Source organism: Cardiocondyla obscurior, linkage group LG23 (assembly GCF_019399895.1).
Source record: "Cardiocondyla obscurior isolate alpha-2009 linkage group LG23, Cobs3.1, whole genome shotgun sequence".
In the NCBI taxonomy this organism is placed as follows: domain Eukaryota; kingdom Metazoa; phylum Arthropoda; class Insecta; order Hymenoptera; family Formicidae; genus Cardiocondyla; species Cardiocondyla obscurior.
This window is the reverse complement of record NC_091886.1, coordinates 2,174,088-2,192,923: the sequence shown is the minus strand read 5'-3', so window position 1 is coordinate 2,192,923 and position 18,836 is coordinate 2,174,088. Positions and strand designations below refer to the sequence as shown.

Below are 18,836 nucleotides of genomic sequence, written 5' to 3'. Positions count from 1 at the left end.
AAAATTTCACCAAATGTGTGAAATAAAAGTACAACTTAATATACGTTTAAATCAATCAGGTATGCTAAATTCGTAATATCTCGATTGCCTGTGTTCCTCTCGCGATCTAATGTCACAGTTGTGATACGAACAAATTAATGAAATTTAGATTTTTCTCATTTAAGTGACAAGGTCCGAGATAATTCGGCCACTTTGTGGTCGAGTCGAGCGCGCAAGACAAGTGTCCACGAACAGTGTCCAAAACTAGAAGACCTTAATTCTATTTCCAACCGCATTTCACATTTGCGGTTCCATCTGCGTGGGTGGATCGGTAAGAAGCACTCGATCGTCCGGTTAACGCGCACCCGACTCAAGCCTCCGTGATTTCTGTCAGATTGCGCGGCACGAACGCGACCGAAAATAGCGGACATACCGCGACGTTTATTCTCGGTCAGGCCAATTTAACATGCAGTCGAACATTATCAATCGAGATAAAGCGGGAGCAGTACTTAAATAATGCATCGAAGAAACGGAAAGATCAAACGTAACTCTCACACCGTGCAAAAAAATTTTTTAAAGCTTGCATCAACGTTCCGTCAGATTTTTTAACGTTACTTACAATTAATTTTCTTAAAAATTAAATTAGAAGTCAATAGAAAAATTATTTGATATGAAATTCTAGGCTTGAAAAATATTTTTTTATATTATCGTTATATCTGATAAATTTCGTGATTGTAATTTTATAAATACAAAATATTAATTGTAATATTATTTAACAAGATAATTATCAAACAATTTTTATAACGATAACATAGAGTAAGTAATATTCTCACCCTTTGCCAACGGATTGATCGGCAGCTAAAATCATAAATAAAAAACCGAAAGACAACGAAATAAGCGAGAGAGGGAAAGATAAATTAAGAAACATTTAATAGCGAAATAATAATAGAAAACCCATTAGTGCATAAGCGTTAGAACAAATTAATTAAACAGAGCCTGGAGAAGCGACAAATAATTTGTTTTCGGTACAAACTTCACCGACTTACTTCTCTCTAGGCTCATCCATTGCTAGAAAAATATAACGATAAAACGTTACTCAAGAAATGATCTAATAAAATATTTATTAAATAAAAAGTAAAAAAATCATGTGCAACATTATATCAATTTCTTTATCTACTTTCATACGTATATGCATAATTAAATAATTTCTTTTAACTTTCGTTAACTTTAATTGTGAAATTTAATTAATTTAATTTTCGAGAAATTAAAGTAGATAAAAAACGTAATAAGACCAGCCGTAAGTGAAATTTACGCAAATTATCCTAGATAATTCCGTAACGACGAAACACGCGTAACTTTGCCTTTAAATAGATATTCAGATATTAGATATTAGAAAGTAGAAGGGAAAATATAAAATGTACTTACGACTAAAGTTGAGGTTGATGGAGGCAGCGACCTCGCCCATCTTATTCTTCGCCTTGACCTTGTAGAGGCCTGCATCGGTTTCGATGACATCGTCGAGCTCGAGCACCACCAGGAATTTATTCGTGCCGACGCTCTGCACTTTGAAATTAGTCCTGTCGTCCTCGCTGAGCTCGATCTCGCCGCGAAACCAGGCGATGTCGGGTTTAGGCGAGCTCACCAGCTGACACTCGAATATCAATTTGTTGCCGTCATCTTCCTGCCGCAGTTGCGGCTTTTGCGTGAAGCTGGGCGCGAAGTCGTCGGCGACCCCCATCGTGGAGGCACGCCTTCGCACCTGTCTCTACAACGAGACTCGGAAGATCCGATCCGAGGAAGGAGACGATTCCTTCGCCCAGTTCGTCGGTTTAAATGGCACCGGCCTGCGGCACCATCCAACCTGTTTCTGTCGCGGTTTTCTTCCGGGCGCAACGTCCACCTTTACTCTCTTCTCACGTACTTCTATCAGTACTGGAAAACAATAAAACACGACGTCAGTATGAACATTGATATTCAAAGTCTTAAACAGCCGACTAATAATTTGTAATATTAAAAATCGCGAGGTGACGTTCACGAAACTTCGTCGCTCGTCTTTGCATCGGAGGCTAATAATTTAAATCTAACTGCAGTCGGAAATGTCAAGACTAGCGTTACTCTACTTGCTTGATATCAAATATTTCAAGATCGAAAATTCGGAGTGACAGCGTCGATAAAACTTGGAGCCTAGTCACCGTGGTTCACTAAACCTTGGCAGGCTGTCATCCGTAGGTGCCTTAACCGCGGTTATTTTTATACGGATACCTATACTTAGCCTTCTTTAGCATTGCCTTACGATCGTAGTATTGCGCGATGAGACTCCTACTTGCGCTGATATTCGTTCTAAATGAATGGAACACGTACGACGACTAGGGAACTCGAAGCGAAAGCAACTTTTAATCGCAGGAACATACTACGAAATTGCGAAAACGTTGAAACGAATATTAGCTGTTAAATAAAGTTTCCGTTTTGAAGTTAAACGTGATTTTCGTCGCTGTGATCGATCTCCGAAGGGAAGATCGCCAGGAAACGGTTAAACGAAGCGGTTCTACGATCGCGGCAATAAAAAAAAAATGTCGAGGAACGATTTATCGCGTGCGATTAAATTAAAATAGATGTCTGCATAATTTAAGGAAGCTCGCTGTGCATCGCGGGCGCATTTTCGCGGTAAATGAGCGCAGCTCTAAATTACGTTTTCTCTTGGCCGTAGACCGCGAGTTTGCGATTACGATTTTCAGTCGCTGAAAACATGAATCTTTCCGAAATAATACGACAATAAATAATGCGTATGCGTGCTAAATATTTCAGTACGTTTATCGCGGATCCAGCTGCTCCCGGTAATATATTTTATCGAGCGCCCGTATTTTCAGATCGTTTTGAAACTGGCGGAAGTCATAGTTTTCCGAAACCAAAAGTTGCTCATCGGACAACAATAATATCTTAAAATGTCCATGTAAAATAATTCGAAATATCGTAAAGCGGACGATAAATACCGATCGTAATTCATAACGTTCGCTCGATGCAAATCTTATCCTAGAATAATAAGTATTAATGCGCGCCGCGAAGGAGAATATTCTGATTTTCTTTTACGAAGACGCGGTATGTACGTTAAAATATGAATTGCAAATTATTTTTGCGTCGGTCTAATAATAACTTCGCAAAATACCGCGGCGGACACGAGCGACGCCTGCTTTTCTTCAACCGCCGCGTCGGAAGGACCTCATAATTTACGAGTGCCGAGCCTATTTTCGGCCAGGTACCAAACGGTACCAGCAGGACCATTAGCCGGCCGCGTTTAACTGCAAATTGAGCGAGGCGAGCGGCGAATTTTCGCGAAATTCGCGCGATACTCGCCTTCGCGCGGTGCCTGAGCGGAGTATTTTCCCGCGAGAGGCTCCAAGGCCGAGAGAGTCGCGGGATGACGTAAGGCCACTATTATTAATGCGGCTCTTGGCTCGAAAATAGGTTGGGCCAGTTATCTTGGTAATCGGTTATTATGTTTGGCATCTAACTGTGGAAGCAGCGTGCAGTTGGGCCGCGATACAGCCCGTCGGATGTAATATGTTCGCGCGTGAAACCGGACAATCGCTCCTTTGAGATCCGTGGCATCGCGCGACGCCTTCAAGTGCCAGAAGTGTCGATTCGCTTAAGCGATCATTTTCGCGTGACGTATCGCGTGACGTGACTTAACGCACGATGACACCGGTCACCTGCACCTGCTTCCCTCATTATTTACCCAACGTCTGCTAATAACAATTGACAAACGTTTTTGTAACATTCCCGTTTAATGTATTTGCGTGGAAATAATCGATAATCGATTAAATTTGATTTTTGCTTTATAATTGAAATAAAAAATAATTACGAAGACTTTGCTTGTCTGTATGATTTTCGCAATTACGACATGTGACAAGTGGAGAGCTCAGCTGTTTGCATAGCTTCTAATAATTGTTATAAATAAATAGAATATGAGATAATAAGTTCGTTTAAACGCGATTAAAAGACCTTGGTAATATCGGTGGGTGACAATCGTTTCGGAAAGTATGAATTAGCCTCGCGAGTGTGACGTGTGTCGCAAGAAGGCTGCCAAGTGCAAGGGTAGGCGTTAGTACACACGGCGATATCCTTCCGGTAACGTGAGATTCGCGTAATTGGTCGCTTGCCATCGACCGAGCAGCAAAATTGTGAAACAAATTATTTCATTATGTCAGCTCCAGCCAGCCGATAGAAATATGATACGCCTGGCTTCTCTCGCACTGTCTCGCAAAGTGTCAGATAAACAGCGAGTCGTAATACACAAATAAAAAGATGAAAGATTTTACTGTAAGACATTGAATTAAACATCTCGTTAAATAAAAGTATAATAATTTTTTATTTCAATTATTTAATTTTTTTATTTTCTACGCTTTAATTTAAAAAGTGTCCGAGGCACGCTTCTTAGTCGGAAGTGAACAATAAATATTGCAAGTTTTTACAACTACATTATTTTGGGAAGAGGTAATTTCAACGCGCATTCTATGACCAGTGGTTAATCTTTTTAGACGAGACCGAACAGATGCGGAGGAGAGCTTAACGGACCAGCGAAACTGCATACAAAACGGAAGAACCGAGTATTACAACGTCACAAGTAAGACTTGGCAAGTGGTCCCCGCATGCATTCCCGAGATTACTACACTTCGTAACAGCCGTTCGCATTCCGCTCCTTTTGCCCGTTGTCTAGTTTTCGCGCCGAAGTCGACAACTAACGATCGATCTTCCCAAAACGAAAAAGAAATAAATATAAAAGCGTTGGCCAGATACGAGACGACATGTCTTGCTTCTATTAAAAAATATAAAAAAATTAAAAATAAAAAAAAAATAGCTTATAGAATTCTTTCTTTTAAATAGCATGAATAGTTTAAGCAATAACTTAGCTTGCAATTAATTACAATGGTAAAAAGCAAAGAATTATAATTGAAAAGTTGTATCATTGTTTTAAATAAATATTAATTATTACCAATTTTTAAGTAAATGTTTTCAGAATAAATTTGAATATCGAGAAATATGCTACTTGAATTTTCTAATGTATCGGCACATTGTACGTGAGAGAATGTCGGCATCCAACTGACCTAATATTTTTGCTGGCTATATAGAAAGCGTTGCTTCACTTTGGCATAATTCTACCGGCTATTTGTGATACAATACATATTTATTGACACTCTGACCCAATAAAAATGTAGCACAAATTAATTATTTATAAAAGCATTAATTAATAAAATTAAAAATAAAGTAAAAAAAAAAACGCAGGTAAAAAAATCAGAATTAAATCAAAATTAAATTAAAAATCGGGGCGCCGCGATGTAATATAAGCTATTTAAATATCGTGGTGGAAACGAATGGTCAATGAGCAGCTGACATTGAATTCGTTTCATCAAAAAGGCGCAATTACTTTTGGCAGAGTCCTGAGTCACGTACATTGTACAAAACAGTCTCCTTTTTTCGCCGTCGCGAATTTACGAGATAACACAGTTATATTACTCTGGCATATAAAGCGTGATCCAATCATTAAGATCTATAGGATTCTCAAATTGACATAGCGCCATAATTTTTATATTACCGTCAAAATACATGTTTATGGATAAATCTGGCTGCCGACATAATTCTCAAGCCGTCGGATCTATTTTAATCGAATTAACTGTGCTATTTAATCATGACTAATGCACCTGTTGTTAACGCACCCACTCACATTTAGAAATCACGTGAAATGAGTAATCTGAAAACATTTAGCAACGTATACATATAATATGCTGCGTTATAACGGAGTGATTCACACCTCGAACAACGTACTTTCGTTAAAGAAAATAAAATAAAAAGTTTCAATGCTATTATTAATATTAATAATAATAATTTCTTTTCAAATATTAATAATTACTTCAACATATATGTATAATTATAAATTTGCTTGAATAATAACGTAATTTCTAAGATTAAATTTCACACTTGCTAAAGATAATTGAGAAAGCATATTTTAAAATTTATTTCTAAGATTGTTAAAGTCGTCTAAAAAAGCTTTTGTCGCGTGAATAATAATTCTTATCAGAATTAGCCTACGCTCAAGGTGAAGTCAGATTTGAAACTGAATTCTAAATTCCATCGCGAGGAGTTATAATTATTAATCGTATGATGGATCTTCGCGGGCGCACTTTACCACGCTTATACTACTGACCGCGTTACTTGCGACGCACCGCGCGTCTATTTTCGCCGACTGACTCAAACGAGTCGGCAGCGGCACTAAAATCACCGATCGACGTCTCGATCTATCCGCGATAAAATGCGAGAAATCCTGTAAACAAGCATTTTGCACTCGACTTTTTGGCAAAACACGACGAAACGTTTTCTCGCAGAGCCGAGGATTACGTTAAATAATGTCGCCAGTGACGAAGAGTTGAAAAGCTTGGCTCGTTTCGTAATATCAATGTTGCAAAATTACGTGCGCGATAGAAAATAAAATCGGAACGTCAACCGTGAGCGCAATTTATATAAAACCAAACGGATAATAAATTTAACGGGATAAAAAGCAAACTAAATATGATGCAGCGCGATTAAAAATCATGAGATGAAACGTATTGGACTTTTGTCGATCGTATTGAAATTTTCAGTAACACGATTAACTTAATAAAATATATTACTATGAATGTTACTTAAATTTTGCTACTAAATAATTCGGGCGTCTAACGTGTCTTACTATGTTGCAATAAGCGAAGGTCAAGATTACAAATCATTTTCTAGGCCAACTTTTAATTAAAGCTTTTAAGACTTTAATTATTATTATTATTATCAATTAATCTAAATTCTAAATCTAATTCTAAATCTAAAAAATAAATAAGTAAACAATGAACAAAAAGACGTTGCTGATTAAAAGTGATATCGATATATTAAATAAGTTTCTAATCACTGACGTTTCATGCAAACATATCATATTATATTATTATATGTCGCAACTTTAATTAATCAAGTAAAGAAATCGAAACCATTTTGTTATGAAAAAAATTGAGGGAAGAGAGTCGACGAAGAGACGTGGTGGTAAATGATGCGTTAGACAATATGTCAAACGGTGCAGTGACATGAAGATAGACGAAACGACATATGAAACAACGACACGGGCGAAAAGATGGTTGTACGAACGACGAACCACTCCTCACATTACGCCCTCCTAAAAATAAGTGGACTCCGAGCCTAGATACCTAGATAGTAGTCTACGAATAGTCGCCGCCGCCGCGACGGAACTCGTGGCGATTAGTCACGTAAAGTAGGATCGTCGAGAAACGCGTCTACACCGTGAAGAAAGGCACGAATTTTTTTTGTAATTTTGAGGCAGACACTTCATAGCAATCAAGTTATTGAAATAAGAGCTACAGTAATTTAAAATGTAAGAAAAATAATTACAATATTTAAAGAAATTCAAAGTTAACATTCAAATTATCAAGTGAATGACGATTGAAGCTAGAAATTAATTAGAATCATTGTTCATTTTAAATAAAAATTTCTAAACAATTTTATTGTAATGAACAATTGCCTTGTCACGTCGGTAAAAAATTAAGTGTTGAAAAAGAAAAATCGTAATTTAATAGAAGGTAAAAACAAATTAATTTTTCAATTTGTGTAAGATATGTGAAACTCAAGCGAGAATGGAAACTAACAATAAGACATCTACAAGAATCATCGGCTCAAGTCGTCGCGAGAGCGTAACATACCTCCTCAATCCACTTGTCCCTTCACCTACCCCCCGACGAAATCACTCTCATGGGCGAGCGTGCGCGAATCTGGTCCGTCACTTGTTGCTCACACTTGGACACTGATTCACCCGCGTCCCTCGGCGTTAACAACGTTAACGGGGGATCGGAAAGGAGGTAGGAGAAAATTTTCAGAAAAGAGGTCACTTGGGTAAAGTGTGAAGAGAAGTCGCACTGACACGCGTAAATCCGGCAATCGTCACGCACGCTTCCTCGCAGCCACACAACGTACACATCCTCAATTTAATTCATCATCGAGAGACTTACTTGAAACGTCTCCGGGGAGAGAACGGACGGTTTAAATCTTCCAAAGGTGCAAAGCTCCCGGCGGCACGTTTCCTCGGACACCCGCGATGACGGCGAACGATTGCTTACTCTTGGATCACTCGCAACCCCCCCGAGGCAGACAACGAGACGCACACACTCGGTTTGGTAAAGGCTCGGCTCGACAAATTCTGCGCGAAAAAAAAAAATAAAACGTGGAAAAATTAAAGGAAAAACTCTTCCTCTCTTGCTTTTGAAATTCGGTCGTCGTCGTCGTCGTCGTCACTTGGGTCGCTCGTTGCCTTCTCGTTTTACTCGTCTCCTCGTATCCTATTTTCTTTCTTTTTTTTCTTTTTAATTGCACGAAGTGTCTCTATCGGCCGTCCCAATCGTTGAGGGCCCCGCGCGCCAACTAAACGCGCGAGCTATCGCGAAACTATCTCGAGGTTGGAGTCTCGTCCACCACCACGACCGCCACTACCGTCGCCACATCTCGCTTGAGATCCTCTGTCTCACACCCCCGTCGAGCCGTACGCGCGTCTACAGCCTCGTGGGCGCCGATATATGTATATTGCGTGCATATACGTGGTGTGTTATACATGCGTACATATGTATATACATATAACGTCCCACGCGAAGTAACGTCCGATAAGTGATAACGGTGCAATTAGGTCAAACACGCGCCGACAAATAGTTGTCGCTCTACTGAAAATTGGCCATAGCAATGTTGTGACGCTGTCTCGCGAGATACGAATCATTACAGCATTATTACGCCGGAAAGAGCATTATTGGCGAATTATCCAAGATCGCGGTATCGCGATCTGCAGGTAAGCGTCGACAAGCTTGCGCGGAGGACAAGAGACAACATTTATTATACACAGTACTTCTTTCGTAATCAGGTGCGCACGTGCCCCGCCAAGATTCATCTCAGTTCTTATATCTGACGCATCGCCGTTACACAATGTTTTCTTTCGTACGATAAAAATGGAAAATTAATCAAGACGACAATAAAAATTATTTTTAATTATATTAATTTGTACGAAAAAAATTTCTGAAATCAAACCACAAGCCCGCGTTGCGCGTTACGATTAAAATTAATTTGCAAATATTCATCAAAGACTGCTGTAATTTTATTGAACAAAATGTATAAATTGAATAAAGAAAGAATTCGCTTAATTTCTTCCGCGGTACGTTCGCGTTGAATCAGTCCGCGTTAACTTGACGCTTGAAAATGATAATAGCTCGCTTATGAAGATATAGCCGAAATTACTCACATGCTCTTTTTACTCGCATCTTTTTATATCATTGTATTTATATATGGCCAAATATACGTGGCGTTACATTCAGCGCATTGACGCGACTTCGTCATTTGTGCGTTCTATTTCTTGTCACTGGGCGAGTTTGTCATGTGGACGCGGCCGTCGTCGGCAACGAAATCTAAAAATGAACCCGCGGTATCGACAGTAGAACTAAATGACTGGCGAAAAGTCACCGGAATGGAATCCCTCACGTTGGCGTTCCCGTGATGAAATTAGATAGCACCACGACGTTCGCATATAACGCACGTACGTTCTTTTTTATTTTTTTTTTCTTATCTCCGAGGAAAACAGTGATAAAGACGAAAATAAGTCGGACATATCGAACGATGTGTTTTCGAACTTGTCGAAAAAGACATGCGACATTGATGACGAGAAATAAACGACGGAATCTCGCTCGCGACGTTACGAAACCGTGCTTTTAGTCTGTCACGTTGTCACGTTTAAACCGCTTAAGCCACATATCGTATATGTGTACTATACGATGTACATATGTATGTAAAAGAAGTATTTTATGTAACGACAGATTCATTCAGTCAAGAATAAATTTCTTATCAGCGAATACTTTGGAAGAGGAATTTATCCACGATGAAATTTGCGTTAAGTAAAAGTTACTTTACAACTGCAGTTAAATAAATCATTAGTTTACTTTGGATGAGACCCTAAAGATCTAATCGTCACTCAACGCGTAACGTTGATCGAACAGAAATAACACGAAAACAATTTTCACTGAAAATCATTTGACATTATACATTGCAGTAATAAATATTTAAGAGTTAAATAACTTGGGAAAAAATTAATAGAAATATAGATTACCGAAATTGCAGCTGTTACATTTGATTAGAAATAAAATTATGCAGCGTTAATTAATTACAATTAAAATCTACGAAAATTAATAAAAAAAAACACGTGGTTTATTTGCTGTTCAGTTTTGCGAGACGATCCTTTTGCACAAGAGATGTTTAACCGAAGTAATAATTTTAGAAAGCCCGTTTCCTGACATAAGCGGATGTTATAGCTATAACTCAACGTTGAGTAGCCGTGCAAGATGACTTTGTACATCCTGACAAACATATTTCCTCAAGCCGTCCGTGAAACATTACAACGAGGGTCTTGAGCAACGACGTAATTATAAGCTTAGTTATCTTTTTCTATCACAGTCCACAATCGGTTTATCGTAGACGAAAAACAGAGCCATGTATCACTGCCTTCGTTAGATTTGATTTATCGATATCACGAGAAAAAAAAAAAAAAGTAACGTCAAAAATTCCTCCCGCTATATAATTTAATAGGACGAAAGAATATTTTTAAGCCACGAAAAAAAAAACGATCATTATTCGACTACTGTCAAAACATGTTGCTTAACCTCACGTATAAATCGGATTCCAATAAAAAAAAAAAACATCCTGAAACTATTCTGGTCTATGTAAAATAGTTTTAAAAATATATTAATTTTTTAACGGGAAAATTTATAAAAGTGTGAGGCTTGAAATATAATTTTTTAAGTATATATTTATGTGCGTAATTACCTGCGTGTTATCCATTCGGCTTCCAGCTGTTCGACCACCAGACGTACACCGACCACCCGTCCATTGTTTGTGCTGTAAAACAATTTTGATCAATTAATATATCAAATAATTATATCAAATAATATGTCGAATATATATACATCCGTAGTTTATTATCGAAAGTTATTAAATGTAAAATAGTTTCCTTCGTACACAGAAGCGAGAGTTAATTATGCGCGCAAAATGCGCGCTCTGTAGTTTAAATAAATTTAGCATTACTGCTTCTGTCACATTTTTATTTCGACATATAAGCATGCCGATACTTGCTTTCGATTATCTCAACTAATTTACTCACGAGACTTACGCGATTATATGCTAACACAGCGCAATATATGTGCTTTGCGTTCATGTAAAAAAATTTTACTTGAGAGAAGAAGCATCGAAGAAGATGAAATAAAAAAAAAAAAAAAAAAATGAAGAAAAGAAAAATCACCGAGAAATCTCACGCGAAGCGTCGAGACATAAGTCTCTCTTAGTTCTGGCAAACCTGGCACTTTTCTAAATATACACGATCGCCCCTCACCGGTGAATCTATCTTTATGTATTAGAATCTACACCTAACGATTTCAAGCATCTTTTCTACAGTCCAGTTATCGCATAACTTTGTCTAAAACATGGACAAAAAAAAATCTCTTTAATTATTTAAAATATAATTTAATCGAAGATCGTCGCTTCGATTAGAAAATATTCTTCGTATGTACGTGTATGTCGTCTCATAAAAGTATTAATACCATTTCCGATGCTACCTCGAACTGATATACGATCAAAAATACAGAGCTCGCTAAAGAGAAATAAGCAAATCGCAAGACCCGACAGCGTAAATCACACTTTCACAGAAGCGAGACCTGTATTTACCAGTCGTACCTTCAATTTATATCTTAGAGACGTATCAGACGGGATATTTAGAATAAAATATCTCGCGTAATATCGTACACGTTACTAGAATCACAGATTCCAAAAAAAAAACCTAAAAGATTGAAACGTAATATGAACTATAATTTTTTAAATCAAAGTATTAAGGTATGTGTAAATAGTGTCGTTTATCAAACTAGAAATGCAGCCTAAATGCGACCAATGATGAAAACTAGATGAACTAAAATTTGTATCCGAACCAAAGCGATAGCATCGCAAAGATTTTTTATGTCTCGCATATGCAACGTTGATGCAACATGAAATCTCGCTTGAGCTAAATAACACTGACATGACAAATACAAGCAACGTGTGCTCTCATTTTCACTCTTATTTATGTTTGTCCCGTTTAATTTTTCGCACGTAAAAAAAAAAAACGTGTCGATAACGTCTTAAGTCGTCATTTACGAATTTTCAAATACTTGATTAATGTTTCAACTATTAATTAATTATTAATTAAATACGAAGAAATTTCCTGCAATAAAGTTACTCAACTATAAACATTATCTCGAGTACAATCACGATAAATGAAACATCTGGAGCAAAGACAGATTAAATCATACATTAAATTCGCCTTTTATTATTTGGCTATCGCAAGGATAGACCGCGATTGTGCAAAGGGAGCTTGTTACGAGGGAATCGTTGCCGATTTCGTTTTTACACAGTCGACGGCACATTTGCTTGTTCCTTTATCACATTTTCTCCTGAGAGCAAAAGCGCGAGAGTGGGCGAACGGTTCGAGTATATGGAACAGTCGTTCTAAATTTAGTCGTCGGTCCGCTCTGGAAATAGACGTTATGAGTGCGAGGACAGGACGAGACACTGGCCTATTATATGTGCCTCAACGTCTCACCCGCACAATCCAAGGGGAGAAAAAAAATACAAAACGAATTAAATCGATTGATTTTTACGAACAACATGGATCATATATCGAAAAAATTTACCATTTGTAATTATTAGACTTTGACATAAAAGTCAACATAAATTGTGAAAATTAATACAACGTTATTTACTTCTATTAAATTATACTTGTAATTAAGCATATAATTTTGGATTGAAAAATTTAATCGAATATTGCAAGAATTGTCTGACATAAAATAAATTTTTTCTCGTAACATTTTTTTCAATATTTATCGCTAAAATATAGATTTAACTAGTTTTTAAAACAAACTTGACTTGCCTGCCTATAGTCTTCATCGAAGAAGGTATCGAAAATAATTCGGAATAATATCGAACGCTCGTTCCTGCGAGATAAAAAACCAACAAACGTTCGGTAGATTGCATTGAAATGATTCTTGAAAAAGCTCTTGCGGCGTTCGGAGAAAAAAAATCTGATTAACAGGCAACGAGATACGTATCCGGCGCTCGGAACGTACGACCATAAAACGCTTTTACTACTTACGCGAACGTGTAATGAACCGAGGGGACGTAAAAATCTCGACAAGAATGTTACCGGTATCGACGAAACAATCCCTTTAATTAATGCCAAATATATAAAGAACAAAAAAATTGTACGCCATAAAAATCACACTTACAAAAATTAAAAACAAGAGTGCTACAAATATTCTTTCGATCGCTATTGAAAATTAACTGGAAAGAATAATCGCGCGACTGTCGCACCTACAATTCGTGAATTAACTTCTGCAGCGGCAGAAGCAAAATTCGAGCGACAAGAGTCCAAAATCGCAAAAGCTAACGACGACGATACGGAAGAATTAAAAAACCGCTCGATATTGAGAATGGAGACGATCGGCACGATTCCAGAAAACCGGCAATCCCCGATAATCTCGAAATAACGCTTCTTCTCCCGTTCGTCTCTCTTGGTCCACCTCGTCTCTCTCACCCACGGAACAACCGTCAGTATTTTTGGTGCCCGACACGAAAGATACGGGCGCGCAAAGTGCGTAAGAAGGACGGCGTCGAAGAGACTACGAAAGGAGAGAAAAGGTGGGACTCCCAGATAGAGAGGAGAGAGAGAAAGAGACCTCGCCGAACATCATCGTGAAAACGGCTAGCGCCGTCGCTAGCAGGCGTAACTTGAGAGCCTCGCGGACCCCGCAACCATATATGTCCGCCCGTCGTTCTCTATTTCTCGCTCGCACCAGTCGTCTCGCCGTCGACGTATCTCTCTCGCGCAACGTTCACCCGTTCGCTGGATCGCGGCACCTTACCCCTCGCCCGATATCGACGCGTACATGTCAATATCAAAAAGTGACACATTGCCCTAAATATCATACAATTTCATGGACATCAGATGTTCGCCGCGAAACATCTGTCGTTTTATGACACACATCTGATGTTTGCCACGCGTTTTATTTGCAATATTTCTTGTGAAAAAAATACCGAGGCCGAATACCTTCGACGATGAGGTCTCCTTCTCTCGATATTTCGGTGAATGATCGACAAGATTTCTCTTCTATTAATGCATCGGAATTGCATTGCTTCTGTTTTTAATTAAGTATGAATTTTGTAAAGTTTTTATGGATATATTTTCTTGATCGGTATACTAAATTTTAATTGAATTTGATTGATGATGTACTAATTATCGAAAACATATTGTATTGACATTTGATATTCAGGCTCAAATATTAAATGCGACTCGACCTAATTTTGCACCGTGTGATATTTCTACTTTTTGTTTTTGAATTACGTAATAGAGTCTGGTTCTGGTTCCAGACTCTTGGGATTTTTTATAGTTTACGCACGTACACACACGCATACATGTACACAGACTCGCGCAAACATGACTATAAATTTTTCATTTTATTGTTTTAAAGCAACGTAAAAATTGTAAATGCCTAATTTTAAATGATTATAATTTTCAGGCAATTTATAATCAATATATTGTACTAACACAATTTTTGATAATTTTACGTAGTTTTTGAACTAAAGAATTAATTTTTCTAATTTACAATTTAATTTTTAAATATAAATTTCATCTAAATTTTATAAAAGCAAATAGTATAAAAGTTTAGAACAAAATTATATATTTTAATGATTTTCATGATCGACAGAGTAATAAATTAATAATGAAACATTCACGTATGATCCACGTACTCGATCGACAAAACAGAAAAAGAGATCTAGAGATCGTAGCGCCACTTGAACCTAACACACATCGCTCTGCTCTACTGACAAGGAAACATTCTGTTTAAAGATAAGCTACTACATGCCATTTTATTCTACCGTCAATGAAAAATATAGTAAACTTCATCAAACCTTGATCCATATTAAAACAATCGTAAAAACATAGCTATTACAAAACTAATAATATTAAAGAACTCACATAAGATACTTCGTGAATAAAAAAAAAAAGATTTTTAACAATCAAATTATTAAAGAAACAACAACAGGTAAAATATACGAAAACAGAATATGCATTGGAATAGACAAGACAACCCCCTTTTTTTTTTTTACACATACATGGAAATGTATGTAATTTTATTACCTACAACTAAATCTTATTGTCAAGCATAATGCTTACAGCTAACGCTTACACAGTAACGTTGGATATAATGTGCGAAGATCGTAACATGTGTACTTGGTTCTTATTTAACATGTGCGTATGTATACGTGTGTGTGGTTATATACATTCCAAGATTTCGGTGCGACAATTACATACCGACGAAAAATATACCGAGTAGCCAGAGGAACCCGGTCGAAAGTCACATCGAAAGATTCCTAACTTCAATAAAAAAATGGCATCATATTTATGCATTGGATGACCGATACGGATAAGATAAGATACTCAATTCAAAACGATACAAAATCAACAACACGTAAAAGTGTATATGTGTTATGTATATTTTAAGCTCCTATCGAACTCGTTAATCACCGAGTTCTTTATCCATAAACATTTGCTGATGAATATTTACTTTTAAAGATTGCACTGCTATCAAAAAAAAAAAAGAAAAAAAAAGAAGAAGCAACGTATACTTTTGCCACGAAAGAATGTGTACGTTTCGTGCCGATAATTATAGCAAGTAATTCTTATTGCGCGAAGGACTTTTTTTTTTCACTCGAGTAATTATCGTCAGCCATTCTCTCGACATCTGATTGTAGCGCCTAATCTGATGCACAATAATCTAGTATTTACAGCAGCCGGCATAATGATTAGACTCTTCGGAATCCTACAGAACGATCCTGATAACAAGAATTTTAGAGAAAACGAAAGTAACAGGGCGGATCTGCTTGTTAAATTTGAAACCAGCCAGCTAGCGAGAGGATCGCAATGTTATTCAAAAATTATGGCTTCTAAACGTCATATCAGCGAAAAAGAAAATGTTTTCCGTTGTTGATTGTTTTAATTACGACCATAATCACGTATCGTCTATTTTGCGAGCAGCGTAATTAGCATTTCAAACGTTTCGTTTTTTTTAAAAATAATAACTCTTATCGAACAGTGACTCATTTAAAATAATCTTAGACAACTTATAGACGGATTTTTCTTCCCGACACGAGTTTTATTTTAGTGGAATCTAGGCCGCTCGCAAAATAAGTGTAACGCACTTTATCGATGTCTAGATTATCAAGTTACTACGCGACACCTAAGGCACCTTTTAAGTACACGTGGAAGTTCAGCGAAGTAATCGTCGGAATAAAACGATTTCGTTTGGAATATAAATTCCTTCGCCTGTCTGTATACTTCGTCTCGAAACGTATTCCGCGCCGTCGAGGCGCTTAATTCCTTATTCTTAACGCTTATCTACGCAGAAAGGAAATCTTGACGCGAGATTTCGATACGCGGATTACACTCGTTTGATATAAAAATATATATTTAATATATAGAAATGCGGTCACCATTTTCGTTCGCCAAATTTTCTGTTTCACGTGCGATCGAACGCCTCGTTATTATACTTTCACTCGGGTAAAGCCACTGAATGACATAACGGTATACGCGCACCAGATGCAATTAGCGCAGCGTAAGAGGTACGTGCGTGTGCACGTGGCTTTAACGCTAACAGCCGCTTTTTCCCCCGCGGTTACTATTTTCGTAATAAATTGCAGCGACCCGTAAGAGAAACGCCTTCTCCACCCAAATCATTCGTATCAGGTTTTACGACGGCTATTGGCAAGAGCGCATTGTACTCAACGATGCGCAGCATTGACGATGTCATAAAACTTAGAAAGAAACCCTGGCAAATTTTAAATACCTAGATTGGCACTTTCGACACGGACGACGGCAAATTGTGGAATATTAATAATTTCACTATAACAGACACTTCTACAAAGCTTAAATGGCTAGTGTTGTGCAAAATTACAAGGGGAAACATTTCTTTTGTTTTATACGAGAAAACTTAATTTACAATATTCGCCGTAATTTTTTTTTTTTTTAATAATTTTTAATAAGCACGCTTCCGTGTCTTGCTTAAATTAAAAAACCCGGGTGTTGAGGGGTTCTTTTTCCGACGGATTAACGAGGATATGTTCGCAAGTACGCATAGGTTTATGCAAAAAGGTACGGCCTATACTTTGTATATCCCGGGAAACGCCTGCGCGGCACTCAACAGGTGAATGCATAACGACGGACGACAACGACGGCGATAATTGACGTTGCGCAACGTGTCGTCGTAATATTTAGCAACGAGAGTCTCGAGTTATGTACCCAACTTTTCCGCGAGCCCCGGCGAGAAACGGTAGAGCGAAGCCGAAGGTGGAATCCCGAAAGACTTTGCCATTGTAACGCGACATTCTTACCTCGGCGATTACGCAACGCCGTCGCGTTCGACGAGCCGGTTTATCGCGTCGGACGCGCGTCACGAAAGCGAGCTATAAATTTCAGAACACCCGTGCCTATTTGCCGAGCCACCGTTATCGCCGCACTCCGATAATATTCGCCCCGCACACGTGGTTAATTAATTTCGCTTCGTTCGTAATGGGCATTTTATGCGCGCACGCCGCGAGAAGGAAACGCATTGAAAAATTTGTTTTGCTCGCACATACGTTTCCATTTGTGAATGCAGCACGTTTCGTACCTTAACTATAATTTCTTTCTTATCATATTACACGTGATGTGTGTAAAAAAAAAAATGCATTTAATTAACTGCTATCACGGAGTTCTCCGAGAGAACAATAAACGCAACAATAAACGAGCGTGGCAATTGTTAGCCGGAAACTTGGAAAAAAAAAGGGAATAATATATTAAAAAAAAAAAAGTGAGAATTGAGACGTTAGAAACAAGTTGTACTAAAAGATTGAACGAGCCTATTTAATTTATAAAAAAATTTTCTTTTATATTACATGCATTTAAAACTTGGAATTTTTTTCAAAAATTTTTAAAACAAAATTTAGAACTTCAACAGTAATTATTAAATGTATCGTACTATTCACGATAATATTCACAATCAGTCGAGAAAATTAAATCATTAAGCTGGTAATTAAGTCATAACTATGAAGTCGAGTTGGCCCGACTAGTTGCTAACACTATACATTTATCAGACGTGATATTTCTTATCGAAAAATACGTGATTAGACTATTTTATCTCTATTCTCCCCGTGAAAAAGAAAATGTCATTGCAAATAGAATCGTTCGAAACTATCTCAAGCTGCTAAAAAAAATTAACAGAGCGAAAGAAATGCATTTTAAAGGGACGAGAAATAAATTTTCAGGAAATTTCTACAACTGACTTGCGTTACCGTGACTACGTACCATGACCATACGTCAACTTATTGTTCTTTCGGTAATAATTACCATACTAAATAATTTAATCACCGGGTTAACTCATGCAAAGTTCAATCACGAAATGCAAACGTTGTGCACGTTGACCTCAATGCTTTAATTCAGTGCTCGGAATTAGTTGCACATTTCGGCCCGATTTCAGAGACTCCTCCTCCTTTTCCCCCTACACCTGACGATCGGCCGGTCGAGTCGTCAAACCGCGCGCGCGACGCTGTTTCTCAGGAGCGTTTTGTTATCTAAGAAATAGACTGGGGTAAGGGATATATTTAATATCAATTATAATAGTTTTCCACATCACCTACGAGGTACTATTATTGATGCGTATAGGCCTACTGGAAACCACTTAAAAAAACGC

At 37.7% G+C, this 18,836-nt stretch overlaps 1 protein-coding gene across 12 annotated transcripts in view; it reads right to left on the bottom strand.

Moving 5' to 3' along the window:
• The window catches only part of Bent (projectin protein bent), a 76,833-nt gene extending 68,417 nt beyond the window's left edge, over positions 1-8,416 (bottom strand). For 7 of the 12 annotated variants that reach the window (XM_070671514.1, XM_070671515.1, XM_070671517.1 and 4 more), the window contains exons 1-3: positions 8,013-8,415; positions 1,405-1,911; positions 1,026-1,047 (exon numbers count right to left, since the gene is read on the bottom strand). In XM_070671514.1, the coding sequence (XP_070527615.1) occupies positions 1,026-1,047; positions 1,405-1,717 (335 nt within the window). In that variant the 5' untranslated portion in view covers positions 1,718-1,911; positions 8,013-8,415. Of the gene's footprint in view, positions 1-1,025; positions 1,048-1,404; positions 1,912-8,012 lie in introns of all 12 variants that reach the window. The other 5 variants (XM_070671519.1, XM_070671521.1, XM_070671522.1 and 2 more) reach the window with 2 other exon arrangements.
• Between the last annotated feature and the right edge of the window lie 10,420 nt (positions 8,417-18,836).